Source organism: Cervus canadensis, chromosome 13 (genome assembly GCF_019320065.1).
Source record: "Cervus canadensis isolate Bull #8, Minnesota chromosome 13, ASM1932006v1, whole genome shotgun sequence".
NCBI lineage: Eukaryota > Metazoa > Chordata > Mammalia > Artiodactyla > Cervidae > Cervus > Cervus canadensis.
Genome location: NC_057398.1, coordinates 28,785,855 through 28,812,381, shown reverse-complemented (window position 1 = coordinate 28,812,381; position 26,527 = coordinate 28,785,855). Strand labels below are relative to the sequence as shown.

Here is a 26,527-nt window from a genome sequence, read left to right as displayed (position 1 = left end):
GCTTCCCCTGCTGCCCACTCTTCTGTCCATGTCCCTTGTCCCCATCACAGTTCAGCTCAGTTCAGTCGCTCAGTCGTGTCCGACTCTGGGACCCCATGAACCGTAGCACGCCAGGCCTCCCTGTCCATCACCAACTCCCGGAGTTTACCCATGAAAAGTGTGGCTGGTCCTCAGATGGCCCTGCAGAGCAGTGGTGTCCTGTGAGCCCTGGCCCTTCATCCCTGGGTAGCAGTCTGTCCTTTCCTCTTCTGAGCCTGAGCCACAGCCCCTCCTTCCCTCCGCTCCCCAAGAATACTTAGGACCTTACTGAATAGACAATACTTCTCTTCAGATCAGACTGTTTTCATCTTTGAATGAAGAGAACTGCGTCTTACAAGAAAGAATGAGCATCAGCCCCCCACATGTGAGAGAAAGTGCACTTCAGTGAGGAGAACCCCTCACTCCACCCTCCGCCCCTGCCACAGGATCCAGACCTGCTTCTGCTGCAGGAAATAGTTTTCCTTCAGCCCTCGGTGTTCCATAAGGTTATGAAGGCTGCCTCAGTATTCCCCTGGGTCAGGTTCATAAATAAGCGAAGACTGCTCTCAGTGGGAAGTGTTCCCGCCTGAATCTCCCATTTCCGAGGATCAGGAAGACACAGGCATCAGGTCCACACCGACCCCCACCCCCAGCTTTGCCCCTGGGGAGGGGTGGCTGGGACTGGCACCTTCTCGGGTTGCTTCTGCAAGGACCATGGGTGCAGTTTCTGGGTGACTGACAGCCTGAACAGTGAGTTCGCCTGGTTTCAACCTCCGCCCCCACTTCTCTCTGGAATAAATCTGTTACTTGAATGTTTTAACTGCCAACTGCCTCACAGAATGCCAGAGAGCATCTGAGGTGCTCCCTGGGCTGGCAGCCTGAGGTGGGGGAGGGAGGGTCTCCTGGGGTCAGGAAGCAAGCCTTTATTCTGGCACAGGGCACACCTGCTGCTGGCCACCTGCAGAGGGAGCAGGTGGGCACAGGAGCCTCTGCGAGGGCCAGCTCACCCAGGGATCCTCTGAGCTGGGGCCGGGGATGCTGCGACTGAGCCTTCTGCTGCCTTGACACCACTGGCCCACCTCAGGAAAGTGGTCACTGAAAATGTGTTGGGGACGCTGAGGGCAGGCAGCCAGAGGTGTTAAGTGACACCACTGGCACTGTGCTGCCCGGAGTGAACCTCGGACTTGATGCTGGAAGCCCAGGACCCTTGGGAGGCGCAAGCACGTGGCTCCCAGGGCCTGGATGCACCTGGGAAGTGACATCCTCCTGTCCCACCTCCCCTCCAGGGCGCCTGTTCTTTCTTCCTCCAGCCTCATCCCACAGCCTCCGTCCCTAGTGGCTCCCCTGACTCTGGAGGGCATTCCTGTATCTGGTGTGATGTCCATACTCTGCCCCGGACCCTCAGTTGCTGGACACAAACTGAGTCCTTGCAGGGAGCCTGGGATTACCTGGGCCCCCACCTCGGTTCTCAAGTGCACGCGTGGTGTCCACCCCACCCAGCACCAGCACCCACACAATTCCTGACCCTCCACGGAGAGCACATAGGGAGGTCCACCTGACCTGTGAGAGCAGGAAAAGGCTGCCCTGCCCCCGCCACTCTTGCTCCAACTCCCCCACATCTCCACCATTCCCAACTCCTGGAGTCCAGCCAAATGGAAGGGGCAGAAAATCCTATTCTTTCACATCCTTCCAGTGTGACCTGGGGCCAGTTACTTGGCCTCTCTGTGCCTGAGATTCCCTGTGAGAAAGCACCTGCTTTGAGAGGCCCTGTGAGAACCTGGTGAGTCCCACACGTGTGAGGTGCTGGAGCGGCTGTCAGAGAACCCAGCACTGGGGGACACCCCCTGTCCACAGGGAGACCCCATGTCTCTCAGCCACGTCCCCCTTCAGGTGTTGGGCAACCTCCCTCCACTCTGTCCCCCGCAGCCAGGCAGAGCTGAGGCCTACTTCCCCAAGAGCTTGGAGCAGGACCCCAAAGAGAAGTGCTGTCTCCAGACCCTGCACCCAAATCCAAAGGTGCTTCCTGCCTGAGTGAGTCCAGCTCTGGGCAGGCAGCCCTGTCTGCTCCCTCTATAGCCCCACTTCCTCCATTTCCATCCCCCACCCTTGCTGTCCCCCATCTTTCCACACTTGGAAGAGGAGGCGTCCAGGTTTGGGGTATCTAAAGCTTACATGGTAGGGGAGCCATGTTTACAGAAAAGAACACAAACATTAGAGTCCTGCAGTGTGGCACTGTGAAAGGTCACGCCCATGGCCTTTCCTGAACCCTCAGCCCCTCTGAGGCGCACCAGCATCCCTGCCCAGCCCACGTGGGCCTGACTGGTATCAATCCCCCATCCCTACACCTGCCTGCATTCCTGCTGCTGATCCTTCCCTCTGCCCCCTGGCCCAGCTCATTTCAGCTCAGCCCTGCTCTCAGCCCAAGCAAGATCTCCTCCGGGAACCTTCCAGAGGCCTAAAGTGCCCCTCCCTGCACTGTCCTTCTGGACCACAGGGTGTAAGCTGGAGGCTCTGAGGTCCCAGGGCAGCCTCAGGGCCTGCTGGGAGAAATTGCACAACAGGTTCAGTTGAGGGAAGCCACAGCCCCATCTTCTCATCTCTGAAATGCGGAAGCGCTCCTGCCTGAGGTCCTGGGTGGACAGACCTCCATGGTCACAAACACACACCACACAAGTTCCCTTTAGAGAAGGGTGCACAGGAAGGGTGCCTGCTGGGTGACCTTGTCTAATTACCAGGCCAGTGCTTCCTTCTCTGCATACTCTGCTTGCCCTAGAAGGTTCTTGGGGGGCCTAGCCAAGCATTCGTATTATTATGCTAATAATATCCAAAAAATACAACTCAAAAGGCTTTTCTTTTCTGTGGGTGTGGCTGGGGGTCACTTTGAGGAAGTGGTTGGGTTTACAAAATAACCAAATATGGGGAAGTTTGGAGCTTGAGAAATCCTCCCAAATTCCCGCCATCCTTGCCCCACTTGCCATTCACCCTTGATGACCCCATGGTCCCATGGTCATGTAAGAGGTGTCCTTTGCTGTGCCCAGGTGTGTTCGAGGTCTCTGAATACACGGCCAGGAGTTCCCAGCCAGAGAAGATGTCAGTAGCAGGTATGGAGATGCAGAAATTTAGAGGCCAGGCTGCTGCAAAAGACCTCGTTGTCTGCACATGGCCTGGGCCAGGAGCTCTGTCCAGGAGGCCTAGTGGGAGAGGAAAAAGGTGGCTCACCCGGGCTCATTTACAGAGGCCCTGCATCATCGCAGCCAGGAACCCACCACACCACTGGGACACTTGACTCACTGCCCTGGTGGTGTCAATTCAGCAAGACTTGGGTAACCCACCATGCCTGGACTTGGGGGTGCAGGAGAGCAGTTCCCTCTTGGCCCCTTCCTCCCTCCTCTCTAGGTCCTCCAGTGAGAAAGCACAGTGTTGGCAGGTCACCCTCGAGGGGCCCCGCTTGAGACCTTGCCCAGAGTCCCTCAGGTTCTGGGAGTGTGCAAGGACCCGCCGGGCTGCTTGGGATGGGCCAGGCCCACGACGGCACGACCAGGCCGCTGCCTCCACCTGTGCCCTGTGCTGGCAGCCAAGGGCCGCAGTTCTATTCCACAGTACTTTCCTTCTAAGCAGTGGTTAAGGAGTCCGCGGCAGGTCGTGCCGGCACTCGCTGGGCCGCAGTCAGCCCACCGGGAGGGATGCGGGAGGGGAGGGGGGCCCGGGTTGGCGAACGTGCTTAGGACACAGCGAGGTGAGTGGGCAGCTAGGGTAGCCCTGAGGTCCCCGCTCCTCCCCAGACGGCAACACCTAGCCCGCGCGCACTCTGCGCACAGTGCCCCGAACCCAGGCCTCGGTACCGCCCCCTGTCCGGGTCCAGCGTCAAAGAGGGGCTCCCCACCTGCGAGGGGCGGGACGAGCGCGCAGCGCATGCGTAGGGCGCAGGGCGCAGGGCGCGCATGCGCAGGGCGCGGAGCGCGCGTGCGCACTGGCGGCGAAGCGGCATTGCTGCTCGGCGGGCCGGGTGGCCGTAGGGCCGGAGGCGGCCATGGGGCAGGGGGCGGCCGCGGTTCCAGGGGCCGGCTAGTGACGGCGAGCGGCGGCGGGGCGCCGGGACCCGCGGGTGCGGCCTGGCGAGGAGACGGCCCCGCAGGCGCTCGGGGCAGCGAACGGTGAGCCCAGCCCTCTGCCCGGGGTCGTGGGGTCGGGGTCGTGGGGTCAGGGTCGTGGGGGCGGGGCGGGAACGACCCTGCCCACTGACTGGCCACACCCTGCCCCGGACGCCGGCGCTGGTGTCCGGGTGGCCAGACCTCGACCTCCGCGACCGCACTGTGAACGAGGTGGCGGGCCCGGCCCTCACGCGGGGCGGTCAGTTAGGGGTCCAAGTCGCTGTATTCATTCTCGGAAAGCGCCTCTGTGCCCTGAACCCAGCGCCCAGCCGACGACCCCTGAGGCCGGCGACTGGCCCGCCTGAGCCGGGTCCGAGCCCCCGGTCTTTCTGCCTCTGTGTCCGGCGCGCTCTGGTTCTCGTGGGGCCTCTTCACCCGCCGGGGATCGGGCCTGAGCCCAGGCGTACGCACTTCCTGCTGGACGGCGCCCTGGGCTCTGGCCGTGACCTTTGCCCCGTTGCGGGAACTCGAGGAGGAGGACAGGGACCCGCAGGTGCGGCAGGCGGGCTACGGCCCTGGGGCTCGGGTGGCCAGGTGTCCTGGGCCTGCCGTTTAGGTGGGCGTGGGATGGGCCCGAGTCGGATTCGGGGGTGGACGGGCCGGGCTGCTTCGAAGGGAGGCCGGGTTTACCCGCAGGATGACGAGAGGGGTCTGTTCTCTGCGGGGGCTGCGGGCCGCCCCACAGGCGCTGACCGACAGGGCACAGGGCCCAGTCCTGCGGGTGGGGCTGCCGGCTCGTCGTTTGCGATGTCTCCCCGACCCGCGGTCGCACAGCCCCGAGTTCAGTGCGTGGGGCCGGCCAAATGCGTGTGTAGACTGTTGGTGAAAAGAGGAACTGGGTGAAGGTGGCCCGGAGGCGGGCTGTTTTTGCAGGGAGCCAGGTGTGCAAATACCTGCCTCAGTCCAAGCGCGTCCTCTCCCGGGGGAGGGGTCTGCCACCTTGGAGCCCCCCTGGCGTCTCTGATCCTGTTCTTCCGCCCACCAGGCTCTGCCCCTCTGCGGGCTGAGTTCTGTCAGGTCCTGGCCAGCACTGGACATCACCTACCGGCGGGAGAGGGGAGATTTAATAGGTACCTTTTATTGCCTCAGTGTTAAGGAGGGATAAATTTTGGTTTTTCATTCAGTATTTCAGCAGGTGTATGTTGAGAGCTCGCACTGGGCATCATGTTATTATGTTTATATTTGTGTGTGTGACTTTTACTTAGGGGCATCACGGTGTGTCTCCTTTCCTTCTGGGGAAGTTCTTTATCTTGGTTATTATGCTCCAACACTTTTCTGTTAAAACTTCCCAGTGCGGATGTTTTTTGAAAATGAACTGAAATAATTCTAGACTCCCAGAAAGTTGTGAAAAACAATACAGAGGAACTCCTGCACTTACCCCACATCCGTGGCACAGTGATGTGAACCCTGGCACCTCTGTCACACCCCTTACTGGGGTTCACCACTTTCCCGGGGCACAGCTGTGTGTCCGCCACCACAGACTCAGAGCTGGTGTCACCTAGGGAGCCCACCCCAGGCTCCCCACACTCCCTGGCCACCAGTGATCTGTTCTCCATGCGCTTGTGTTTTGTCATTTCAAGAAAGTTGTGTAAGGGACTTCCCTGGTGGTCCAGTGCTTAGGACTCTGAGCTTCCACTTCACGGGGCCCTGGTGGAGAATTAAGATCTCACATGCTGTGTGGTATGCCCCAAAAAAGAAAGAAAGAAAGGATGAAAAGCAAGTTGTGTAAATGGGAACGTTTATCATGTGACCTGCCTCGCCCTGCAGTCAGCCTGGGGCACCCAGCTGGTTTCGGAGTCCATGTCCACTCCCTCTGATGACCGGGCCCGCTCACCAGTGGGGACGCTTGGACTGTCTGTGGTGTTTGGCTGCTGCAAATAAAAAGCTGCTGTGAATGTTGAGGCGCAGGTTTTTCTGTGAGCATCAGTGTTTCTCTGGGGTAGATGCTCAGGTTCACTTGCTAGACTGTCTGTTTAGTTTTTAGTTTTTATAAGAAGGCGTCAGCCCTTTCCAGAGTGTCTGAACGTGTTCTGGTCCTGGGTGGTGTGTGAGCAGGTGTTTCTCTGCAACCTCTCCAGCGCTGAATTGTTTGGCTGTTCCGGTCAGCGTGCAGTGGCATCTCATTGTGCTTTTAGTTCCTTCTGGCCCATCGCGTGGAGCATCTTTTCACCTGCTTCTTTACCATGGGCACATCTCATCTGTCCGGTCATCTCTTGTCCACTTTCTAGTTGGACTGTTTTTTACTGTTGAATTTTGATAGTTTTGCTGTTTTATAGGTACAGATCTTCTGTTGGATATCTAGTTTGAAAATATTTTCTGTCTATAGCTTGATTTTTTTTTTTTTTTGCTTTCTTAACAGGGTTCCACAGAGCAAGTTTCTAAGAAGCCCAGTTTACCAATTTTTTTAAACTTTATGAAGTGTGCTTTTTGAAGAGTCAGTGTGATGTAATTCTTAAACTGCACGCTGAGAGTCAGTGCGATGTAGTTCTTAAACTGCAATCATGTACAAAAAAGATTCTGTCTAAAAAAAAAAGATTCTAACTTTAGGTCCCCAAAACTTTCTCCTGCGTTTTATTTACTTGTGTATTTATTCATGGCCATGCCATGTGGCTTGCTGGACCTTAGTTCCCTGACCAGAGATCAAGCCTGTGCCCTCAACAGTGAAAGCTCACAGCCCTAACCACTGGACAACCAGGGAATCCTCTCTTCTGTATTTTATTATCAAGGCTTTCTAGTTTATGTGGAGTTAATTTTTGTGTCAGGTGTGAAGGTTAGGCCGAGGTTTACTTTTTTTGCCTGTAGATGTGAATGACTTCAGCACCCTTTGTTGAAAAAATCATCTTTCCTTCCTTGAACTGATTGTGTACATTTGTCAAAAATTAATCAAGTGTGTTTGTGTGGTTGTGTTTATGGGCCCTCTGTTCTCCATTGACTTGTATCTGACCTCCCCCAAGGCCACAGTCTTGACTATTACAGCTAAAGAGAAGGCTTCAGAGTCACTCATCTCCCTTTATCCTTCTTTAAAAAAAAAAAAAAAAGTCTTAGTATGTTTGCTTTTTCCACATACATTTTAGAAGAAACTTGGCCGTATCTGCCAAGAAATCTTGCTGGGATTTGTGTAGAAATTACACTAACCCTGTAGATCAATGTGGGGAAAACTGACATCTCTGCTGCATTGAGTCTTCTGATCCATGATTAAGGGCATCTCTCAGTTACATCTTCTTTGATTTCTTTCATCAGAGTGTTTAAAATACATTCAGCATACAAGTCCTCTGTGTATTTTGTTATATTTCATCCGAGTATTTTTTCAGTGACTGTAGATGATACTGTCTCTAACTTCAGACTCTACCTTCTTTGCCTGTTGCTGTGACTCAGACATGCAGAACTGTGCTGATTAAGGGTGGTCAGAACAGACATCCTTGCCTGGCTCCCAGTCATGTTTTCACCATCAAGTTAATAGCAGGGGTAGCTTTTTTGTAGGTGCTCCTTACCAAGCTGAAGAAGTTACCCTTGATTCCTAATTGCTGAGAATTTTTACCACCGTCAGGTGTTGAATTTTTTCCACTTTCTTGCCCATCAGTTGGTGTATGTGATGGGTTACACTGACTGAGCCAGACTTGCGTTCCTGGGATACGCCCCACGTGGTGTCGATCGATCCTTTTTAAACATTCTGTGTTGTGTCCGTGTTGAGGATGTGTGAAATAATGCATTACGCTGAGAGTCAGTGTGATGTAATTCTTAAACTGCAAGTAGAAGCTGAGACAGCATCCCTGGCATACTTAGCTGCAGAAGAAATGACATCTCAGCACTTGTCCCAGAGTTGGTTGAGAGGCTACTGGTCAATGAGCAGCTCAGAAGGTTCTGCACTGCTTGTTGGTGGAGGTCCCTGGTGGGGATGGGGGCAGCATTTAAAACATTGTTAACAAACATAAATTCATCTCAGCTATTTAGATGAGAATTACTTTGGAGAATGATTTGTTCTTTTGAATGAATATATTGCCCATAATAGCAAAGTATGTAAAAATCCGATGATTATATAATCAGCTATAAGACTTTTGAAAATTTCAGCATCGTAGGATTTAATTACTTCCTTGTCTGTATTTTCCCAGGTTTATAGTAATCTAACTGGATTATAGTAACCTAACTAGTTACTTCTGTGTCTCAATCTTGGGGTGGTAGAATTTTCCACACCTCCTAGGATTACCATATCACCTGCTTCTTCATCCATACCTTCTCAGGATTGTACTGCTCTAATTAGATAGTTATTTCTGTGTTTTCTTGGGATGGTAGAGTTTTCCACACACTCCTAGGATTACCGCATCACCTGCATGCTCAGCTGGCTTTAAGGCAGCCTGGTGGCTCAGACAGTAAAGAATCTGCCTGCAATGCGAAAGACCTGGGTTCAATCCCTGGGTTGGGAAGCTCTCCTGAAGAAGGGAACAGCTACCCACTCCAGTATTCTGGCCTGGAGAATTCCATGGAGGAGCCTGTCAGGCTACAGTCCATGGGGTCGCAAAGAGTCAGACATAACTGAGCAGCTTTCACGTCTCACTTTCCTGGCAAGCAGGTTTCAGCTTCTTGCAGCTGGTGCAGCGCCAGGATAATGGTCCTCACGTTCTGTTTGGCCAGGGTTCTGACATCACTGCCTGTAATCATTGTCTCTTGATCTTACGTGTTACTGGAGCCTGGGATGTGTGCCCTGAGAGAACCTTATTGTCATTCAGGACGGGCTACGTCAAAGGCCTGTTTTCCAGAACATGAGGCGGGAAGGGTCCTCTCTCCTCCCAGGACCCTGAGCCTCTCTGCTGGGTTCTGTCGTCTGTGTCACTGAGGTCATGCCAGAGGCCCAGATACCAGCTCTGCCCTCCTCACTGTGTCACCTAGGGCTTTGGTCTGCTGGATATCCGCACGCAGCTCCTTGCGAGGGCAAGTCAGGCAGTTTGAGTCAAGTGCTTGGACAGGGCCCGGCAGTGTCGGCACTGGTTCTGCTGCTTGCTGGTCTTCCTGGCCTGGAGTGAGTGTTCACACTCCCACACTGTGATCCTGGCCTCCCTGGCCTGCTCTTCCCTGTGGCTGGTCGTCCTAGTCTGGGGTAAGCGTCTACACTCCTACACTGTGACAGCTATTCTTCATGTTATTCTTGTTCAGTGGCTAAGTCATATCTGACTCTGTGACCCCATGGACTGCCGAATGCCAGGTTCTTCTATCCTCCAATATCTTCCGGAGTTTGCTCAGATTCATGTCCACTGAGTTGGTAATGCTATCCAACCATCTCATCCTCTGCAACCCCCTTTTCCAGGTCTCAGAGTGAAGCCACTACCAGGCCTCTTAGTAACAGCTTAAAGCAAGTTTTTTGTTTTTGTTAAAACAATGTTTCTTCTTTAAGTTGTGAATTCAGGGTCCATCACAGCAGTTTTGTGGGGTCCTCCTGGGGATTAAGTGATATACATGAGTGAGGCAGTCAGGGCATGGCCAGCACGAGAAGGCAAGCAGTGAGGTTAGTGATTGCATTTTTATCTTGGGCAGTTTTTACTGAAATGAGGGAAACGTGTACATAGTTTTTGTATTTTAACTGAGCCCAAACCTGCCTTCTTGTACTACTTGCAAATTTGTCCTGTGTCCTTTCAGGCCTCGTGACCCTTCTGTGTAGCCAGACTCGTGAACTCACTCTGCCCCCTCCCCACCCCACCCCACGGCTGGTGGTTTTGTCCTCATCTCCTAGCACTTGGGGCTGCCTCGGGCTCTCCATCCCAGCACCCTAGCACTCTTGCGTTCTCCACTAAGCATTCCAGGATTCCCCCAGACTCTTATCCAGATCCATCCATTTGGCGTGCCCCGGGTTCAGTCCTGAGAGCCTGTCTGGTTCTATGGTTGTCAGTGTTACCGTGTGCAGACAGAGCCCAGCCCCACATGTCCCCAAGCTCTAGGCTTGAACTGTTGGCTGCCAGCATGTCATCTCCCCTTGGCCAGTAGTGATCACGTGAAGTCAGGCCCAAGAGATGCAGAGTTTCTGCAGCGTCCCTCCTCGGGCTACAAGGGAGTCAGACCCCTGTGAAGAGGAACTCGGCAGCAGGTGGTGGTCAGGGTTGCAGAGAAAAGGAACTGGGCGTGGGTAGGAGTGGGAGGTACAGATGTTCTCTTGAGCAGGTGGCATCTGAGCACAGATCCGAGGGACGGTCGTGTCACGGCTGAGGTGTCTCAACAAGTCGTGTGGCCATGCTTTCTTTTTTGTTGGGTAAATGTCTCAGAGTGGAAGGGCTGTAGCAGATGGCAGAACCATGCTTCAGTAGTTGCTCAGTTGTGTCGACTCTTTGCAACCCCATGAATCGCAGCACGCCAGGCCTCCCTGTCCATCACCAACTCCCGGAGTTTATTCAGACTCATGTCCATCGAGTCGGTGATGCCATCCAGCCATCTCATCCTCTGTCATCCCCTTCTCCTCCTGCCCCCAATCCCTCCCAGCATCAGGGTCTTTTCCAATGAGTCAGCTCTTCGCATGAGGTGGCCAAAGTGTTGGGAGTTTCAGCTTCAGCATCAGTCCTTCCAATGAACACCCAGAACTGATCTCCTTTAGGATGGACCATGCTCAATTAACATTTTAAGAAACCACCAAACTGTTTTCCAAACTGGTTGCCTTGTTTTCATTCCACCAGTGCTGTCTGAGTGTTCCATTTCCTCCTCAGGCTCCGCGACACTTGACATGGTCAGTTTTCTTACATTTCAGCCATTCTCCGTAGGTGTGAGATGAAGTCTCCTGTTTTTAATTTGCATTTCTCCAGTGACTAAGGATGTTGAGCATCTTTTCATGTGCTTTTCATGATGCAATCAATGTATCTTTGGGGAAGTTGCCCAAAGTTGCTATCTTTTGCCTGTTTTTTAATTGAGTTGTTTTCTTACTAAGCTTTAAGAATTCTTTATATATTTTGGAAGCAAGTCCTGTGTCATATATACATTTAGCAGATATTTTTTGTCATCTCATATTTTCATTTTCTAAACACTGTCTTATGAAGGGTACAAGATTTGAATTTTAGTGAAATTCAGTTTGTCAGGTTTTAAACTTTGTACTTTTTTTATCCTATTTAAAAAATCTTTGCCAAATCCATGGCCATGAAGATTTTCTCTACTGCTTTTTTTTGAAAGTTTTATACCTTTTATTCTTACATTTAGGTGTATAATCCATCATGAGCTGACCTTTGCCAACTTGTGAGGAGAACTGAACTTCATAGTGTTAGGTGTGGCTGTGGAATTTACCTGGAATGGTCGGAGGAAAAATTGTCCTCTCCCTATTGACTCTCCTCAGCACCTCCGTTGAGAAGCCCTGACTGTCGTGTGGGTCCTTTGTCTATGTGTATGTCTCTGTGTCAGTACCACACAGTCTGGTTGCAGCAGCTTTATAGCAGGTCATCAGATCAGGTAGCATTTGTCCTCCAGCAGGGCTTTTTTTTTTTTTTTTTTTTTTGAGCTTTTAAGTTTCCAGTTTCCAGCTAAATTTTAGAATCATCTTGTTACTTCCGATAGAAAAGGCTGGGCTTGAAAGAATTGAGATCTTAACAATATCGTGTTCTCTGGTCTATGAACATGGTATGTCTCTCCACCGACTTGTTTCCTTTCAGTTCTGTCCACGGTGCTTTAAAACTGAGGTAGAGTTGACATACGACCCTCAGTTACATGAAGCCTAGTGATTCAGTATTTGTATGTGTTGTGAAGTGACCACCACAGTCAGTCTGTCACCACGTTTAATCGCCAGGCTTTTTTCTCGTGGGAACTTTGAAGACTTCCCCTCTCAGCACCTTTCAGATAAGCACAACAGCATCACTGACCGGAGCCACCACAGTGTGCGCTACACTCCGTGACTGACCGAGTTTACAACTGGAAGTGAGGCTTACTCTCCTTTTTGCCAACTACATCCCTACATGTGTTATATCTTAGTGCTACTGTAAATGGTATATTTAAGCTTCAGTTTCTTTCATTTTTCTTCTTTTTTTGGCCACATCACAAAGCTTGTGGGATCTTAGTTCCCTGACCGGGGATCGAACCTGGGCCCTGGCAGTGAAAACACAGAACCACCTGGGAACACCCTGTCTCAGGAGCTTTTAATGACTGCTGGAGCCTTTGGTCTGGGTTGGGTGTGGGAGTTAGTATTTCACAAGCTCCTGATGTGATTGTGAAGTGCAGGTGGAGGCAGGGGACTCAGGGACCCTCACCTTTAACCTCGTCGTAGAGGCCCCGGGCTTCTCTGTGGCCCCTGCACTGTCCCTTCTGATGCCAGCACCTGCCTTGTGGTCCCGCCCCATTCCCCTTCCTTGTCCTCAGGGCATCGTGAGCCATGAGGCAGGATGAGCTGCTGGGCCTTTGTGAGCGCGGAGGACAGGCAGGTCCCATGGCCCCAGCAGCAACGCCAGGCCTCTCCTGTTAGCACTTTCCTAAGAAAATGACCTTTTGGCCCAAATTCTCAGAGTCATCCAAACTGGCTTCTTCATGTGGTTTCTGCCCAAGCTCTGCTCTGCTCTTTCTACTTGTCATCGCTCTGGATTCTGCCATATTTCTGTCACTTCTCTTACGCTTGTTTGATTCCTGCTCCGGCTCTCTGACTAGGCCTCCGCTGCTGACTGCTGTTCTCAAGGACCTGGGGGCAGCTCGGTGGGTGTGCGGACCCGGCCTGCACTCCCTCTTTGCTATAACATCACGTGGGTCTGGATGGGCGCGTGGACCAGGCTTGTGCTCCCTCTTAACTGCAGCGTCACATGGGTATGGGTGTGGTTGTGTGCCCTCAGTGGCTTAGGAGGAAGTTGAGATGTTCCCAGGTGGTTGAGGACTGTTGTTTTGCGTCTGCTTCCATCTTTTCCTGCTTTACTGCATGTGGTTGGGAGATGAAGCTCTTGAAAATTGAAGTTTTCTTTGAGGACCAAATAAGTCAGTTTGGGCAAGTGTTTCTTTGGCACTGGAGGAAAGCGTGGCTTTGTTTGCAGGACGAGGGTGCAGTGTTTGCCCATGGTTGGTCTTCAGTCGTGTTCACCCAGACTTTTTTGGGTGAGAGGTACCGCATGACCATTAATTCTCTCATCAAAGTCCCAGCATGTGGCTGCGTGCTAGGCTGCTGGTTGTTTCTTCACTCTTGGACTCCCAGCCCTTCTGGATTCATGGAAAACCACAGGTAGATTCCGGAGTTGTTAAGTGCCTTTGGGACGAAAACAGACTTCCCAGACTGGGTAGGCTGGACTTCAGCCATTTTCCCTGATGAGGGGTATAGGTGTGTGTGTACATTGCTTTATTTTATTAAAACAATAATAATAATATTTATTTTATTAAATCAAGGCATCCTGGGTTTTCGGGCCAAAATCCTCCACATCCATCAATTGCAGAAATGGAACAAGAAAAAGTCAATGGGAACAAGGACCCGAGTGCAGAGGCGTCCTCATACCGCTGTTCCGCGTGCCATGGGGACGAGGACTGGGGCCCGGGCCACCCACTCCGGGGCCGCGCCAAGTCCCGCAGCCTGTCGGCCGCGCCTGTCCTGGCCAGCGCCCGCGAGTTCAGGTACTGGCCTCCTGGGCCTGTGGGGGCGTTCAGGAGGCAGGAGGGGGTTGTGCTGGCTGGCATGGCCTCCCAGAGGGCACTCCCAGCCGACCTCCCCCCGGCTAGTGCCCATCCTCACTGTGGAGGCTGAGGTGTGGGGGTGCTGCCCAGCGTGGCCCCAGGCCCTGGGCACATAGTGGGCAGTGGGGAAGCTGTGCCGGCCTTGGTCATGTGAACGTCACTCAAGTCCAGGGCGAAGCTGTCCTAGCCAGCACTGCCATGGGTGCAGGGCCCAAGGATGATAGAAGCTTCCATGTGGACAGCTGGTCACCCTCCTGTGTCAGAGTCCCAGTGGGCGGGTGGGTGACCTTGGCTGCTGGTTCTGTGGGGTGGGGCGTTCCTGCCCTTTCCCTTCAGAGAACGTTGAACTTGGTGCAGTGGCAGTAGGTCAGAGGTGGCTGCTCTCAAAGGTTGACTGTGATGCAGACTTAGAGAAACCTGCTGTGAACAGCATTTCCCCAGAGGCCAGGCCATGGCCCGCGGCCGCTCCTGCACGTTCTTGAGCTGGGGAGTTGGGGGAGCCCTTGACCAGACTGACTCTCCTGGGCTCGGTTGCCCTTCACGAGACAATAGGAAATCTGCCTTGTCCATGTGGGGATTTGGCGTTTGTTGAGCCTTGAGATGGGCAGAGACGAAAGCAAGTTTGCCATCTGTTTGGCTGTCTTTGTGCCAGTATTTTTGGTGCAGAAAGGGACCATGAGGGGACCTCCCTGTGGTCCAGTGGGGAGGTGGCATACATCCCTGGTCAGGGAACTAAAATTGCACAAGTCATGTGGTGTGGCCAAAAATTAACAAAAAATAACCAAAGGGACCACGAAGCCTCTGGAGCTGGCACTCTGTGAGGATGGACACACCTCCGTCCTGTCACTGTGGGGCGTCCACATGGCTCCCAAGGACCGGCGCTGGACCCTGAGGGGAGGACAGGGAAGGCCACTGAGCGGTGTCGTCCCTAGGACGTGTGCTGGCCACGGTGCCCTGTGATTCAGTTGTGGCTGGAAATGCTGAGCCGCTCAAGTGCTGTCTTCTTTGTCGACAGTACAACTCAGAATGGGCGTTTTGTTAGAACCTGGATGGCTGGGGGCTGGTTTCTGAGGTCTTGATTCCCAAGGACAAGCCCAACAACTGGTCCTCAAGTAGACTTGCCTGGACAAGAATTCAGAGCCGCAGGCCCGTGCCCCATGGTACATCCCCTTGTTCTGGGGTGGAGCCCGGGTGCCTGCCCTGGTTTGGGTCATTTGTTGTAAGGAGTTTCTGGGAACCCCCTCTGAGGGCAGTGCCATAGCATGTGACCCTCAGGGCGTCTCTGGGGATCAGGTGAGTGTTCTGGGACCGTTGCTTGGGTGCTGGCAGAGGGCGGTGCTCAGGCTGTTGGAGTGAAGATGGCAGAGAGTCTGAGCTAGTGCCTCGTCCACATGCGTGTCTCTCAGTGACTGAGGGCCCGTCCTGCGTCCTCTCCCACAGGAGGACCCGCTCCCTGCATGGGCCGTGCCCAGTGACCACATTTGGACCAAAGGCCTGCGTGCTACAGAATCCCCAGACCATCATGTGAGTCAGCGGGGGGCTTCACGGGGAGGGGGAGCTATGGGAGGTTCTGATGCTCCAGGGAGCAGGGCATGGGCCTGGCAGCCACGTGGCAATGTCCCCGACTCCCACAGGTGAGAAGGTGGTGGGGCCTACTCCTTGGGCACAGTGGGACATAGGAGCTTCGACAGGAAAAACTCAAGGAGAAAAAATATCGTATTGCATGCTGATGCATTTGGTGACTCACATATGTTTCTCTTCATTACTATTGAAATGCAGAGATGTCAGTTGGTGTTTTTTGAAAATCTGAGTTGACTTGTTTGAGTCCCGCCTTGTGGGCATGGCTTTTTTTTTTTTTTAAGATAAGCCTGCATTTTAGCAACAGCTGCCACCTGAGAAACTAGTTAAAAACTAAGCAGTTTGGGTTATTTCACAGACACTTAGACCTAGGCTGTCTTCTCCACCCGTCCAGTGCCGCCTCCTAGCGCTGGACACTGCCAAAGAGGAGCTGTTGTTGTCTGTTGTCTCTGTGCAGTCTGTCTTGGGGAGAAGACGCGCAAATGGCTCTGGCCACCAGAGCTTGGTGAGGAAACTGCAGAGTTCCAACCAGCTCTGCTGTCAGGCCTGGCGGTGGGCTGCCTGCTGCATGGACCATCCGTGCCCCCTCCTCGGGGGAGCTGTGGAATGTTGACTTCTGTGGGGGGCAGGCTAAGGGCCACACCCAACACAGCAGCCACATTGGCAGCTGGCCCCCCAAACCCCTCGCCTGGCTGCGCCCTGCTGTGTGCCCGCCCTGTGTGGCCTTCACTGGCTGCCCAGACCCCTCCCTGTGTCCCAGCCCTGCATTGCCGCGCCCGCCTCATCACTCACAGCCTGGCCTCCGTGCACCCTGGTGGCCCTTGGCTATCCAACCATAACTGGCCGTTGCCGCCCTGCCCAGCCCACAGCAGCCCAGGTGTGTGTGCTTTGCCCTCACAGGCCTTGGGTGGGGTCTCAGGGCGGCATCTGAGCTGCTCCCCAAGGTCAGGTGGGGTTGTGGGGTGCTCCAAGCAGAGGAGCAGGTGCCCCAGAAGTGTCGAGGGCTGAGCAAGCAACTTTCTCTGCCCCCTGGTCCTGGCTCAGCCCAGTCAGATAGGCTGAGCACCCTGGTAGGGTGGGATCCCTTCCCCGACTGGTCCCTGCCCCTCCTACAGCCTGGCCAGGGGCAGGGGTTGTGTGCTAACCTGACTTCTCCCCTGACAGTGTAGAGGAGCTGATTACGAGAGTCTTATCTTCTATTTGGTTGTCTCATATCCCACCAATGAGTGCGTGTTTTCTGTTATGTTGAAACATGTGGAATTACCAGCATCTGATGCCTTCGGCTTTTGAAACTGTGGCTCACATGGGTGTCTGGCCATGCTGCCCGGCGCCCAGAGCCTCCTTGGGAGGGGTCAGCCTCCCTCTTTGCAGTGACCCAGCAGGAAGTTGAGTAACCAGTTGGCGCCTAAGACTGAGCCAATGGCGATGCAGTGGCTAGGCGTGGCCGACTCACAGGTCTGGAGGGGCTGTGAGCCTCACCTGCCTGCTCAGTGTGGAGGGGGCTTCAACGTCTACCTCAGCAACCAGGCAGACTTCCACCTGCCCTCCTTCTAGGCCCAGGGCCAGGTGGAGTGACGAGAGGCCTGCAAGTGCCCGCCCTCCACTTGTAGGCCCCTCCCATGGGCCAAGCCGGTTCTGCAGCCCAGTGCTGTTGTCTGCAGCTGGACAGGGCCCGTCCTGACTGCCCAGGGCGGCAAAGCTCAGCGGCTAGCTGGTGAGGAGCAGTTGTCTGAGGTCTGGCTCCTTTGCTGTTAGAGGCGATTGGACAAGAGGATGGTGTGAGCAGTAAGATCAAATACAGTTTGTTTGGTTTGAGTTTTCATTTTAGGAAGTTCTGCACTTGTTTTATGCAGCCTTTAGCAAGTCACTTTACTTTATGTTTTGCTTTCAGTTATGAGGAGACAGACAGCGGGGTTATGGTGCCAGTGCACACTTGGGGAGTCTTGGGGGGGCTGGGGTGCATCGCACTCCCTCCATTAGTGAAGCATGACTGAGATGCTGGGCACCCAGCACCACCCTCCGCCAAGCTCCGCATGTGACCCAGGCTGGCAGAGACGCCGGCAGAGGGTCATGAGTGACCCGCTCCTTTGCAGAAACGCCTGGAGAGGGTGAGTGATGGTCAGTCAGTTACAGCCTGCAGCCAGGGACCCACCACCTGTTTAGTGGTTCTCATCATGGTGTGGAAAGTTGCTGGTGGGGCCATCAGGTTCTCAGGGAGGCACCGGCCATAGGGCATGATCTGGAGCAGGTGTCTTGGTTGGGGAACTTGCATCAGAAGGGCCGTTCCCATGGCCTGCAGCCCTCAGGGCTGTTTCCCAACAGGCGGAGGTGCTGCTTGGGGACCCGCCCCCATATGAGGGCTTGGCCTCGGACACCCCTGCCCCTGGGGGAGGACCTGCTGCCCACAGACCGTACCAGGCCCTTACAACACCAGTGACCAAGGTTGGGCGCCACGGGACTCTTGGAACTGTTGTCAGCAGGCAGGCCCAGCTGACTTCTTTTGGTTTTTGTTTTTTAATTTTTTGAGGAGTTTTGGGTTCGCAGCAAAAGTGAGAAGAAGGTGCAGAGCTCCCTGTTGCACTCCTCCTAGCCTCCCCACCGTCATCATCCCCGAAGCCGGTGCATTTGTGACAAACAATGAACTTGTGCTGACGCGTCATCGTCACCAGAGTTTTTTTCACATCAGGGTCGTGGACACGCTTGGTGACATGTCCTCGCCATTGAAATGACACGGCACAGTCTCACTGCTCCAGATCCTGCCACTGGCTTTAAAAGAGGCTTTTACTGTAGAAGTGAAGGTCCACTGAGTTTTACCCATGGAGACGAAGGTCCACTGAGTTTTACCTGTGGAGGCAAAGGTCCTCTGAGTTGCTCACACAGCGGTGTGGACCTGGGTCAGCGGGAAGCCCAAGTTTCTATTGGCTAGTCTGGGTGCACGTGGGACGTCCTCTAAGCAGGTCCCTGTGTGAGCCTTGTCCCGAAGGAACCTCGGGCAGGGGCACAGCTGGGCATGGGGAGGGTCTCTACATTGTGCAGGTACCAGGTACCAGGGGGTCAGCCTGGGGCCCGTGTGAGTGCTCCTCTCCTCTCAAAGGCACATCCAAGACCCTGCCAGCCAGAGGTTGACGTGGAACAAGTCCCCAAAGAGTGTCCTCGTCATCAAGAAGATCCGGGATGCCAGCCTGCTGCAGCCCTTCAAGGAGCTCTGCGCGTACCTGATGGAGGTGAGTGGGGCGGACTCTGGGCTCTCCTCCCATCTGCTCAAGTCAGGAGGCTTCATAAGCCAGGCGCAGGAGCTCAGAAGCGTGTACCTTGAGCACAACAAAGGCACTTTGCCTCCGAGAGACAGAGGAATCGTGCCCCTCTCCCCCACCCCCATCAGAAAAGCCTGAGATGCAGAAGGAGGCTTCTAGAAGACTGGCGCCCTGACCTGTCTTCCTGGCGGGGATGATGCCGCCATGTCCTTCCAGGAGAACAACATGGTTGTGTATGTGGAGAAGAAGGTTCTGGAAGACCCCGCCCTCCTGAGCGATGACCACTTCGGGCCAGTGAAGAGGAAGTTCTGCACCTTCAGAGAAGGCAAGTTGTCCCTGGGTGGCAGGGTGCTGCCCCCAACCCGTGGGACCTCTGGTACCCCTGCCTCGCCCTGTGCCCAGCCTTTGGGGTGCTTGACGTCTCCTGTGTCTTCCAGATTACGATGACATCTCCAATCAGATTGACCTCATCATCTGCCTGGGGGGTGATGGGACCCTGCTGTACGCCTCCTCCCTCTTCCAGGTGAGGCCCCCAGTACCTGAGGCCGTAGGGCTGCAGGCGATAGGACACAGAACTGGGACTGCTGCGGGTGCTGGAAGCTGTGCCAGGCCAGCTGATGATGCATGGGGGCCCAGGGGCTCGGCTGGGAGGAGGGTGACCCCTGGGAGAGCTGGCATGCGGGCCGAGTAAGGGGGCCAAGAGTCAGAAGCAGGTGAGAGCAGCAGCCCCAGGATGACTGGGAGGTGTGGTGGGGGAGGGACTGTGGAGGCTGCAGATGGCAGGGATCTGCCGGGGAGGGACCTTGCTAGGGTGTGTTAGGAGGTTGGGTGGGCACCCAGAGCGACACCTGGGAGTGGGAGGGAGCCAGTGGGGCAGGAGGGTGGGGTCCAGCAGGGCCTGTGGCAGCAGCGACTGGCAGAGGCCGAGATTGAAGGTCCTGGGGCGTCCCACCTGCTCAGAGCTCTCGTTCTCCCTTGGGAGCCTCCTCACCAGAAGTGGCTGCAGAGCCACCTGGTGGGACCTGAGTCCCACCCTAGGCTTCCTGCCCCGGCTGCCCATGCTCTTCCCTGGCATCTCTATGGGGGCCCACTGCCCTCCCAAGCCTGCTGGGCATGGCCTCTGTGTGTCAGAGCCCCCATATCCTGCCCTGCCGCGCCTTCCTGTCCTCTGTGGCCAGTGGTCAGTCCCCCTACCCCCGTTTCTCGTCGGCTCTCCAGCTGTCCTTCTTCTGGCTCCCCGGCATTTGGCTGACCCTGTGCCCCATGTGTCAGCAGCGCTCCGCTCCCCCCACCCCCAGCTCTCCCAGGGACCGTCCGGGCGCAGGTCCATTTGGGCTGGTGCTCGCGTGCCTTGCGCGTGGACTGGCCAGCGAGTGACCTGCCTCATTGGCTCACAGGGTAGCGTGCCTCCAGTCATGGCATTCCATCTGGGCTCCCTGGGCTTCCTGACCCCCTTCAACTTCGAGAACTTTCAGTCGCAAGTCACTCAGGTGATACAGGGTGAGTTGGAATGTTCCTGAGCCCGAGAGCAGTTCCCATGTGGGATAGTCATCCTGCTTGGTTTGGGAGGTTTTTAATGATGCTGAGAGTAGCGCTGAGTGTTTGGGGCTCAGAGGATTCTGATTCTGAGGGTCAGACGCCTTGTCCTCACAGAGAGGAGCTGAAGCCACCACAGTTCAGCTGCCAGCTGTGTCGGGCGGCAATGGATTGATTTCCACAGGAGCCCAGGGTGTCGACCTCCATTTGTGTGAAGATGGGAGGGGGTCCCTGGTTGGCGGAGCGGGGAGCTCTCCTGTGGCATGACTGTCCCCACTTGCTGACTTCCCTGGGCGTGACCCCTGCTGGCCTCCAGGGAACGCAGCTGTTGTTCTCCGGAGCCGGCTGAAGGTCAGGGTCGTGAAGGAGCCCCGAGGGAAGAAGGTGGCCGTGCCCAATGGCATCAGCGAGAACGGGTTGCTGGCTGCAAGCCTGGACATGGAGGTTGGGAAGCAGGCTGTGCAGTACCAGGTCTGTGGGCCTGCCCCTCCCTCACCCGGTGCCGGCCTTGCCCTCAGGCAGGGGGTGCAGGGCGGGGACTTTGGGCCGGATCTGCTCGGGAGCCCGGGGGCAGCCCCTGTGCTGCCCTGCCTGCTCAGGGTGCTCTGGTCCCGCCCCCAGGTCCTGAACGAGGTGGTGATCGACAGAGGCCCCTCCTCTTACCTGTCCAACGTGGACGTCTACCTGGACGGGCACCTCATCACCACAGTGCAGGGTGATGGTAGGTGGGCATCGGGCCTGCCCGGGGGTGGGGCGTGGGGCTGGTGCCCGAGCCTGACCTGCAGCCTGTCCCGCAGGCGTGATCGTCTCCACCCCGACGGGCAGCACGGCGTATGCGGCCGCCGCGGGGGCATCCATGATCCACCCCAACGTGCCCGCCATCATGGTCACGCCCATCTGCCCCCACTCGCTGTCCTTTCGGCCCATTGTGGTGCCCGCGGGGGTTGAGCTGAAGGTCAGAGCCCCCACCCTTGTCTGTTGGAGCCCTTGTGGGGCTGCCTGCCTGCCCTGCTGGGGGCGGGAGGGACTTTGTCCACTCTGGCCTTTCGTCATGTGTCCTGCGCCCCAGAGGGTCTGGTTGGTGGGGCAGGGCGCTCAGCCTGAGTGGGTGGGGACAGTCTTGTGGTGGGAATGGGGTGGGGAGGCCCTCAGGCGATTAACCACTGCTGCCTGGCACACCCTTGGGGCCACATTCTGGTGTCTGACTGGCCTCACTGCCCTTCTACATCCACCTCTTCTTTCCTTGGTCCTAGCTCCCTGCTACAGGCCACCCCGGGCCAGCACGTCCTTGGTGTGAACCTTGGCGGGCAGGGCTACATCTGCTGGACACAGCTCCAGGCCTCTGTACCCTGTGGCTGGTGTCCACATAGTGCAGTGACTTCATGGCCTGGAGCTGACCGTGGCATGCAGTGGGCACTGTGTTGCCTATGAGTTGCTCCTGGCCGGTGCTGTGCCCCAGGGTGGGGTCCGTGGTACTTAGCTGTGCTCAGAATGCATCTGACCCTCAGAATCAGAGTCCTCTGAGCCCCCCACTCATGTGCTGCTTGACCCTTCAGATCATGCTGTCACCAGAGGCAAGGAACACTGCATGGGTGTCTTTCGATGGACGAAAGAGACAGGAGATCCGCCACGGAGACAGGTATGTGGACTGTGGGATGCAGCGGCCGAGGCAGGTGGGCCTAGGGAGGCTTTAAGTTGTGGACCTCTGCCTGGGTGATGGCACCCTGCCAGCTGCACCTGCTCCTCGTCTTCCCACCACCTTGCCCTGGGAGTCCCCTTCATGGACCTGGGTGGAGTGAGGGGGTCCACGGCTCTGTCCTGGGGAGCACAACAGCACCACTGAGCCCCTAGCCTGGCTGTCCTCAGGGCCAGACTGGAAAATGGCCAGGTGCCCATGACACCAGAGGACATGGGGCCAGGCCACACAGCAGGTGGTGCAAGCAGAGCTGAGGTGGTCCACCTGCCAGGCTGTCGAGGGTCCTGCTCAGTGGGCAGCGAGGGAGCTCAGTTCCATGAGGGGGCTCAGTTCCAGGAGGGGCCACGTTCATCTCCTTTCTTCTGCAGCATTAGCATCACGACCTCTTGCTACCCCCTTCCCTCCATCTGTGTCCGCGACCCTGTGAGCGACTGGTTCGAGAGCCTGGCGCAGTGTCTGCACTGGAATGTGCGGAAGAAGCAGGCCCACTTCCCGGAGGACGAGGAGGATGCGGACGAGGAGGGCGGGGAGGAGCGGGCGGGGAGCTAGGCTGGTGGCCTGTCTGCGCTCTGTGAATGTCACGGGCCCCGCGCCGCTTGTCTCTGACCAGAGGAAGGGCCTGCAGTCTGCCTTGTGTCGACCAGATCAGTTGTTTTTAACGTTTTAAATCTGACTTTTCTGCATTTCTAAACAAGCCAGTGAGCAGGCCACACAAGCTCTGAAGTCAGCCCAGGCACACCCACTAGGCAAACAGTCAGAGCCCAGTCCAGTCGGGGATGGCCGAGCCGGGTGGTTATGGCTGAGCCAGGTGGTGGGCTCCTTGTGATTCCTTGTCAGGAAACTTCCACGAATCAGTCTATTGAAATTGAGAGGGGATCAGAATGAACCGGTCTGTCCTACAGTCTTGAAAATAAACGTCTCACGGCCAAAAATCTCCCTTCAGCTTCACAACGTCCCTGAAAGCCACTGGGGGGAGTTTGTGCCGAGAGCCGCTCCCCAGCTCGGCATTCATCTTGAATCTGCCGGGCCTCCTGCCTCGGTCCCCAGGCCTGGTCTCCCTGCTTCTGGTGATGCCGCGGCAGGCAGGGCCCGGACCACACACATTCCTCGGGAAGCAGGGGCGTGCCTCCCCACCCTGGAAGGTGTTTTCAATCCTGTGTCTACTTTTTAGAGATTCTTTTAAACTTTTCTGAGAGTGCTTACGTACAGATTTTTTTGTACACACTGTGAGATTTCTGCGGGAGGGCTTGTGCTGTGAAGTGGGACCATTCTGTGCTGCCCAAGTGGCCATCTAGAGAGCTGGGTGGCTCTGCTCAGAGGGTTTGGCGCTTGGTGGGCCGGGGAGGCACTGCTGCTGCTCTGGCTTCTCCCCAGGGGCCTGGCTTCAAGTGCATGTCTGTCATTCCAGCCCCTATGCCTCTATTGCTGGCTGACCAGCTGCCTGGGGCTGGGCCCACATGGAGTCTGGTGGGGGCTGTGGTCAGTGGGCCTCTGGTTACTGGTGCCTAATGGGCGTCCTGGTTTTGAGTAATTCATTTCTTTCTGAGCTGCATTTTCACCTGTGAAATTGGCCAGAAAGAATGGAGGGCCTGTACTTTCTCAAACTCACTTCTGGAGGGCTGGGGGCCGGGAGGTTGAGCTCTGCCTGTCTGGAACATGATGGTCTGATAGGAGGGCATCTGGGGTCTCTAGGGCTGGCCCTGCAGCCTGAGCACTGTGGCCACGGTTCACATATCTGTTGGGTGCTGTCCACCCGAGTGGCTGTCTGGACAGCTCAGCCAGTGCTGGGGATGGAGGTGGGCTCCTACCCTCTGCCCATGAGCTCCAGCACAGAGAGTGGCCCACCAGGCCTCCCACAGGCTGAGGGGGTGACACCCCCAGCTTTAGGTCTAGAAGAGTGGTCAGAGCGCAGGTCACACATTCAGACAACAGAGCAGGTGCAGACCAAGTCCTGCAGAATGATGGGGAATGACCTAGGAAACTTTGGGTTTTTGAAGTAAATTCTTAATGTTTCATATTGTTAATATCTTGAAATTTGTTAAATGTTGAAAGCCTTATTACTATTTTCAGATTCTTTCAATAAACAGACTTGTTTAAAAATTGGGGTTTAGCGACAACTTTATTTGGTTCTTTGTAACCAACACCAAAACACGGAGTCGGTGGGCAGGCCTGGGGAGTCCAGATGCACTGAGGCTACCCCTGGCACACCTGTAGGGTGTGGGGGGGTCACACTCCAGCAGCACCCCACCTGTCACATCCTGGGGACAGGCTTCCAGGCCTGTCCTGCAGGAGGAGCCCAAGCTCTGGGCCAAGGGTGCCCCACGGAGGCCAGTGGGAGCATGGTCCCCTCTCTGGTTCTGGGCCTCCCCGTCTCGGGCCTGGGGCCAGGCTTTGCCAAGAGCCTGAGCAGGTACTTTGGACGCAGACACAGCCTTGTGGGCTGGAGCCTGGGAGCTGGGACAAGCACCCTGTGGGCACTGCTGTGAGGCCAGCACAGGACAGGCGCAGTGGGTGCCCCAGCTGTGGAGCAGCCCAGGGCCTTCCTGTCGGGGTCAGAGGCATGTGTGTGTGGTTGCCTCCCCGGCTCCCTTCGCATCCAGGCGCACGTGGGAGTATGACCCCATCTTGCCCAGGAGTCTCAGTGGCTGTGAGACCTCTGCTATCTCCTCTGCAGTGGGGCTCCGTGGCCAGCATGTCTGCCAGGAAGCCAGTGTGTCTGCAGGCAGTGGGGCAGGCGTGCTGTCGGAGCCCGAGTTTCTGTGGACTTAGCTGAGCATGCGTGGACCCCAGGCTGGGCTCTGCTGCTCCACGAGCAGAGAGTCTACCTGAGGGCAGGAGTCAGCCCACTGGCCGGGGTCTCTGGACCGCAGGTGCAGGCTCTGTGGGCACAGGCACCACCTGCAGGGTCACCGTTCTTGCCAAAGGCTGTTGATCTCTGAACCTTGACCTTCCAGGCTTTGCAGAGCACATGGAAGGGGGCGGCGAGCTGGAGGCACAGAGGCCGCAGGACGGGAGGGCATTTCTGTGGGCTCAGGCCTTTGGTCCCGCAGACATCCCAATTGTCAGGGTGGTGGCCTTTCCTGGCCTGTTTGACGTCCTCCCAGGCCTCAGTGCTGGGCACCCACCCAGCTGATTTCCCTTCTATCTCAGATCAGGCTCCACGTCCAGCAGTTCCTGCCCTGGGGCAGACTGGGCCAGGCCTGTCCTGCTGAGGTTCCCACACCCAGAAGCCACTGGCGAGAAGGACGCTGGAAGTGCCAGGGTGCCAACTGGGAGTGAGAACTGCTGTGGAGATGGAGGCCCTGTGGGGGAAGGGGGGGCCTATCGGAGGAGTCCAGAGAAGTTGGGAACGGGGTGTTGGGAACAGGGGTGGGGGTACTTGAGTCATCACATCAGGGAGTTGGCCACTGTTCGCACATTTCACCTCAGAAGGGCCAGGCTGGAGCTTGGGCTGCGTCCAAACCAGGAAACACCAGAATGTTTGGTGAAAGAGGTGAGGTCAGGGTGGGCGAGGCCAAGGAGGGGGAGGAGCCCACAGAGGACTCAGGGCTGGTCTGGGCACGCTATGGGGAGGGCCTTTCGCCCCCAGAAGCTCCAGACAGGCAGCCTTGGGGACAGATGGACAGCCTGACCTCAGCTCAACTTCCTGGGAGCTTGGTGAGGCCCCTGGGTCCCCAGGACACTCCTGGACACTGGTCTGAAGCCGCAAGGGGCCACCTGCCGCCCTGGGGCCCGGTGGGTGACTTTAAGATGTCCCCTCCCACCCCCATGGAGTTCATAGGCTGAGCCCCAGGGTCAGGCCAAGGTGGGGACTGGGGGGGGTCAGCCAGGGCAGGGGTCATGCCACTGGGCATGTGGAAAGGGTACCCAAAGGGCAGCCAAAGTGGTGCTGTCCCTGTTTCCCCACCTGCCAGTCAGAACGAGCCAGAGGCCCTAGCGGCTGCAGCTATGGCAGCCCCCACCTCCATATGCAAGGCACAGTGCCCATACTAGACGGAAACCTGGCTCCCCTGAAGCAACTGGCTGAGGTGATAGCCAGGATGGCAGGTGAGTGGACCCACAGGACCAGGGGAAGCATCCAGAAGGGCTGCTTGGCCATCCCGAGGGAGCGTCCCAGAGCCTGGAAGGAAATACCCAGGAGGGCACCAGACGCCTCAACTCCCTCCAGTCAAGTGACCTGGGGTGGCCAGGGGCCCAGCCCAGGCCCAGACAGACCCCAGTGGGCTCACCTGACGGTGGGGCTCCCCTCCAGGCCCTGCCCGCTAGCTGGGTCTGAAGGCCCGCATGCTTGGGATGGTACTTAAGATCTGTGAAGTCCTTTCCCAGGGGACCACGTCCTGGGATCCCGCCACCCTCAGACACCCAGAACAGGCTCAGACCCCAATGCCTTGGGTGCCCAAGGGCTACCTGCCCCTGGTCTGAGCCTTCGCCACCTTCTGCCCTGGCAGCTCTGATGACCCCACACTGCTGACCACTCCACCTGCCCTCCTCCAGAATGTCTTAATTAGGGGAGGCCAGTAGAGGTGCCCAGAAGCACCCCAAGGTGTGGTGAGGCGAATGTGGATGGCGTGCAACACAGAGACACCTTGAGGCCTAATGTGCAGGGATAGAAAATGGGCCTGGAGGGGCTGTGGTCAGGATGGGCGCCCTGGAAGCTACATCATGTGGGTCAGTGCTGTAGTGGGTCTGGAGGTTCG

At 56.2% G+C, this 26,527-nt stretch overlaps 1 protein-coding gene across 5 annotated transcripts; it reads left to right on the top strand.

Moving 5' to 3' along the window:
• The first annotated feature begins 3,953 nt into the window (after positions 1-3,953).
• NADK (NAD kinase) lies at positions 3,954-23,930 on the top strand. 5 transcript variants are annotated; one of them, XM_043485324.1, is made up of 12 exons: positions 3,983-4,172; positions 13,485-13,706; positions 15,207-15,290; positions 18,439-18,568; positions 18,815-18,923; positions 19,036-19,121; positions 19,996-20,098; positions 20,451-20,605; positions 20,756-20,855; positions 20,920-21,089; positions 21,691-21,773; positions 22,199-23,930. In XM_043485324.1, exons 2-12 carry the CDS (start codon positions 13,534-13,536, stop codon positions 22,377-22,379), a joined length of 1,374 nt encoding a protein of 457 aa, XP_043341259.1. In that variant the 5' UTR covers positions 3,983-4,172; positions 13,485-13,533; the 3' UTR covers positions 22,380-23,930. The 5 variants fall into 5 exon arrangements, with proteins under 5 accessions (XP_043341263.1, XP_043341259.1, XP_043341261.1 ...); XM_043485326.1 differs by having other exon boundaries at positions 3,986-4,172; positions 20,932-21,089; XM_043485325.1 differs by lacking the exon at positions 3,983-4,172 and adding an exon at positions 4,350-4,662.
• The last annotated feature ends 2,597 nt before the right edge of the window (positions 23,931-26,527 follow it).

Coding starts and splice junctions, on each gene's coding strand:
- NADK (XM_043485324.1), top strand. CDS start 13,534: ATGGAACAAGAAAAAGTCAATGGGAACAAGGACCCGAGTGCAGAGGCG. Junction 18,924..19,035: donor GTTCTGCACCTTCAGAGAAG/GCAAGTTGTCCC, acceptor TGTGTCTTCCAG/ATTACGATGACATCTCCAAT. Junction 20,856..20,919: donor CACCACAGTGCAGGGTGATG/GTAGGTGGGCAT, acceptor CCTGACCTGCAG/CCTGTCCCGCAGGCGTGATC.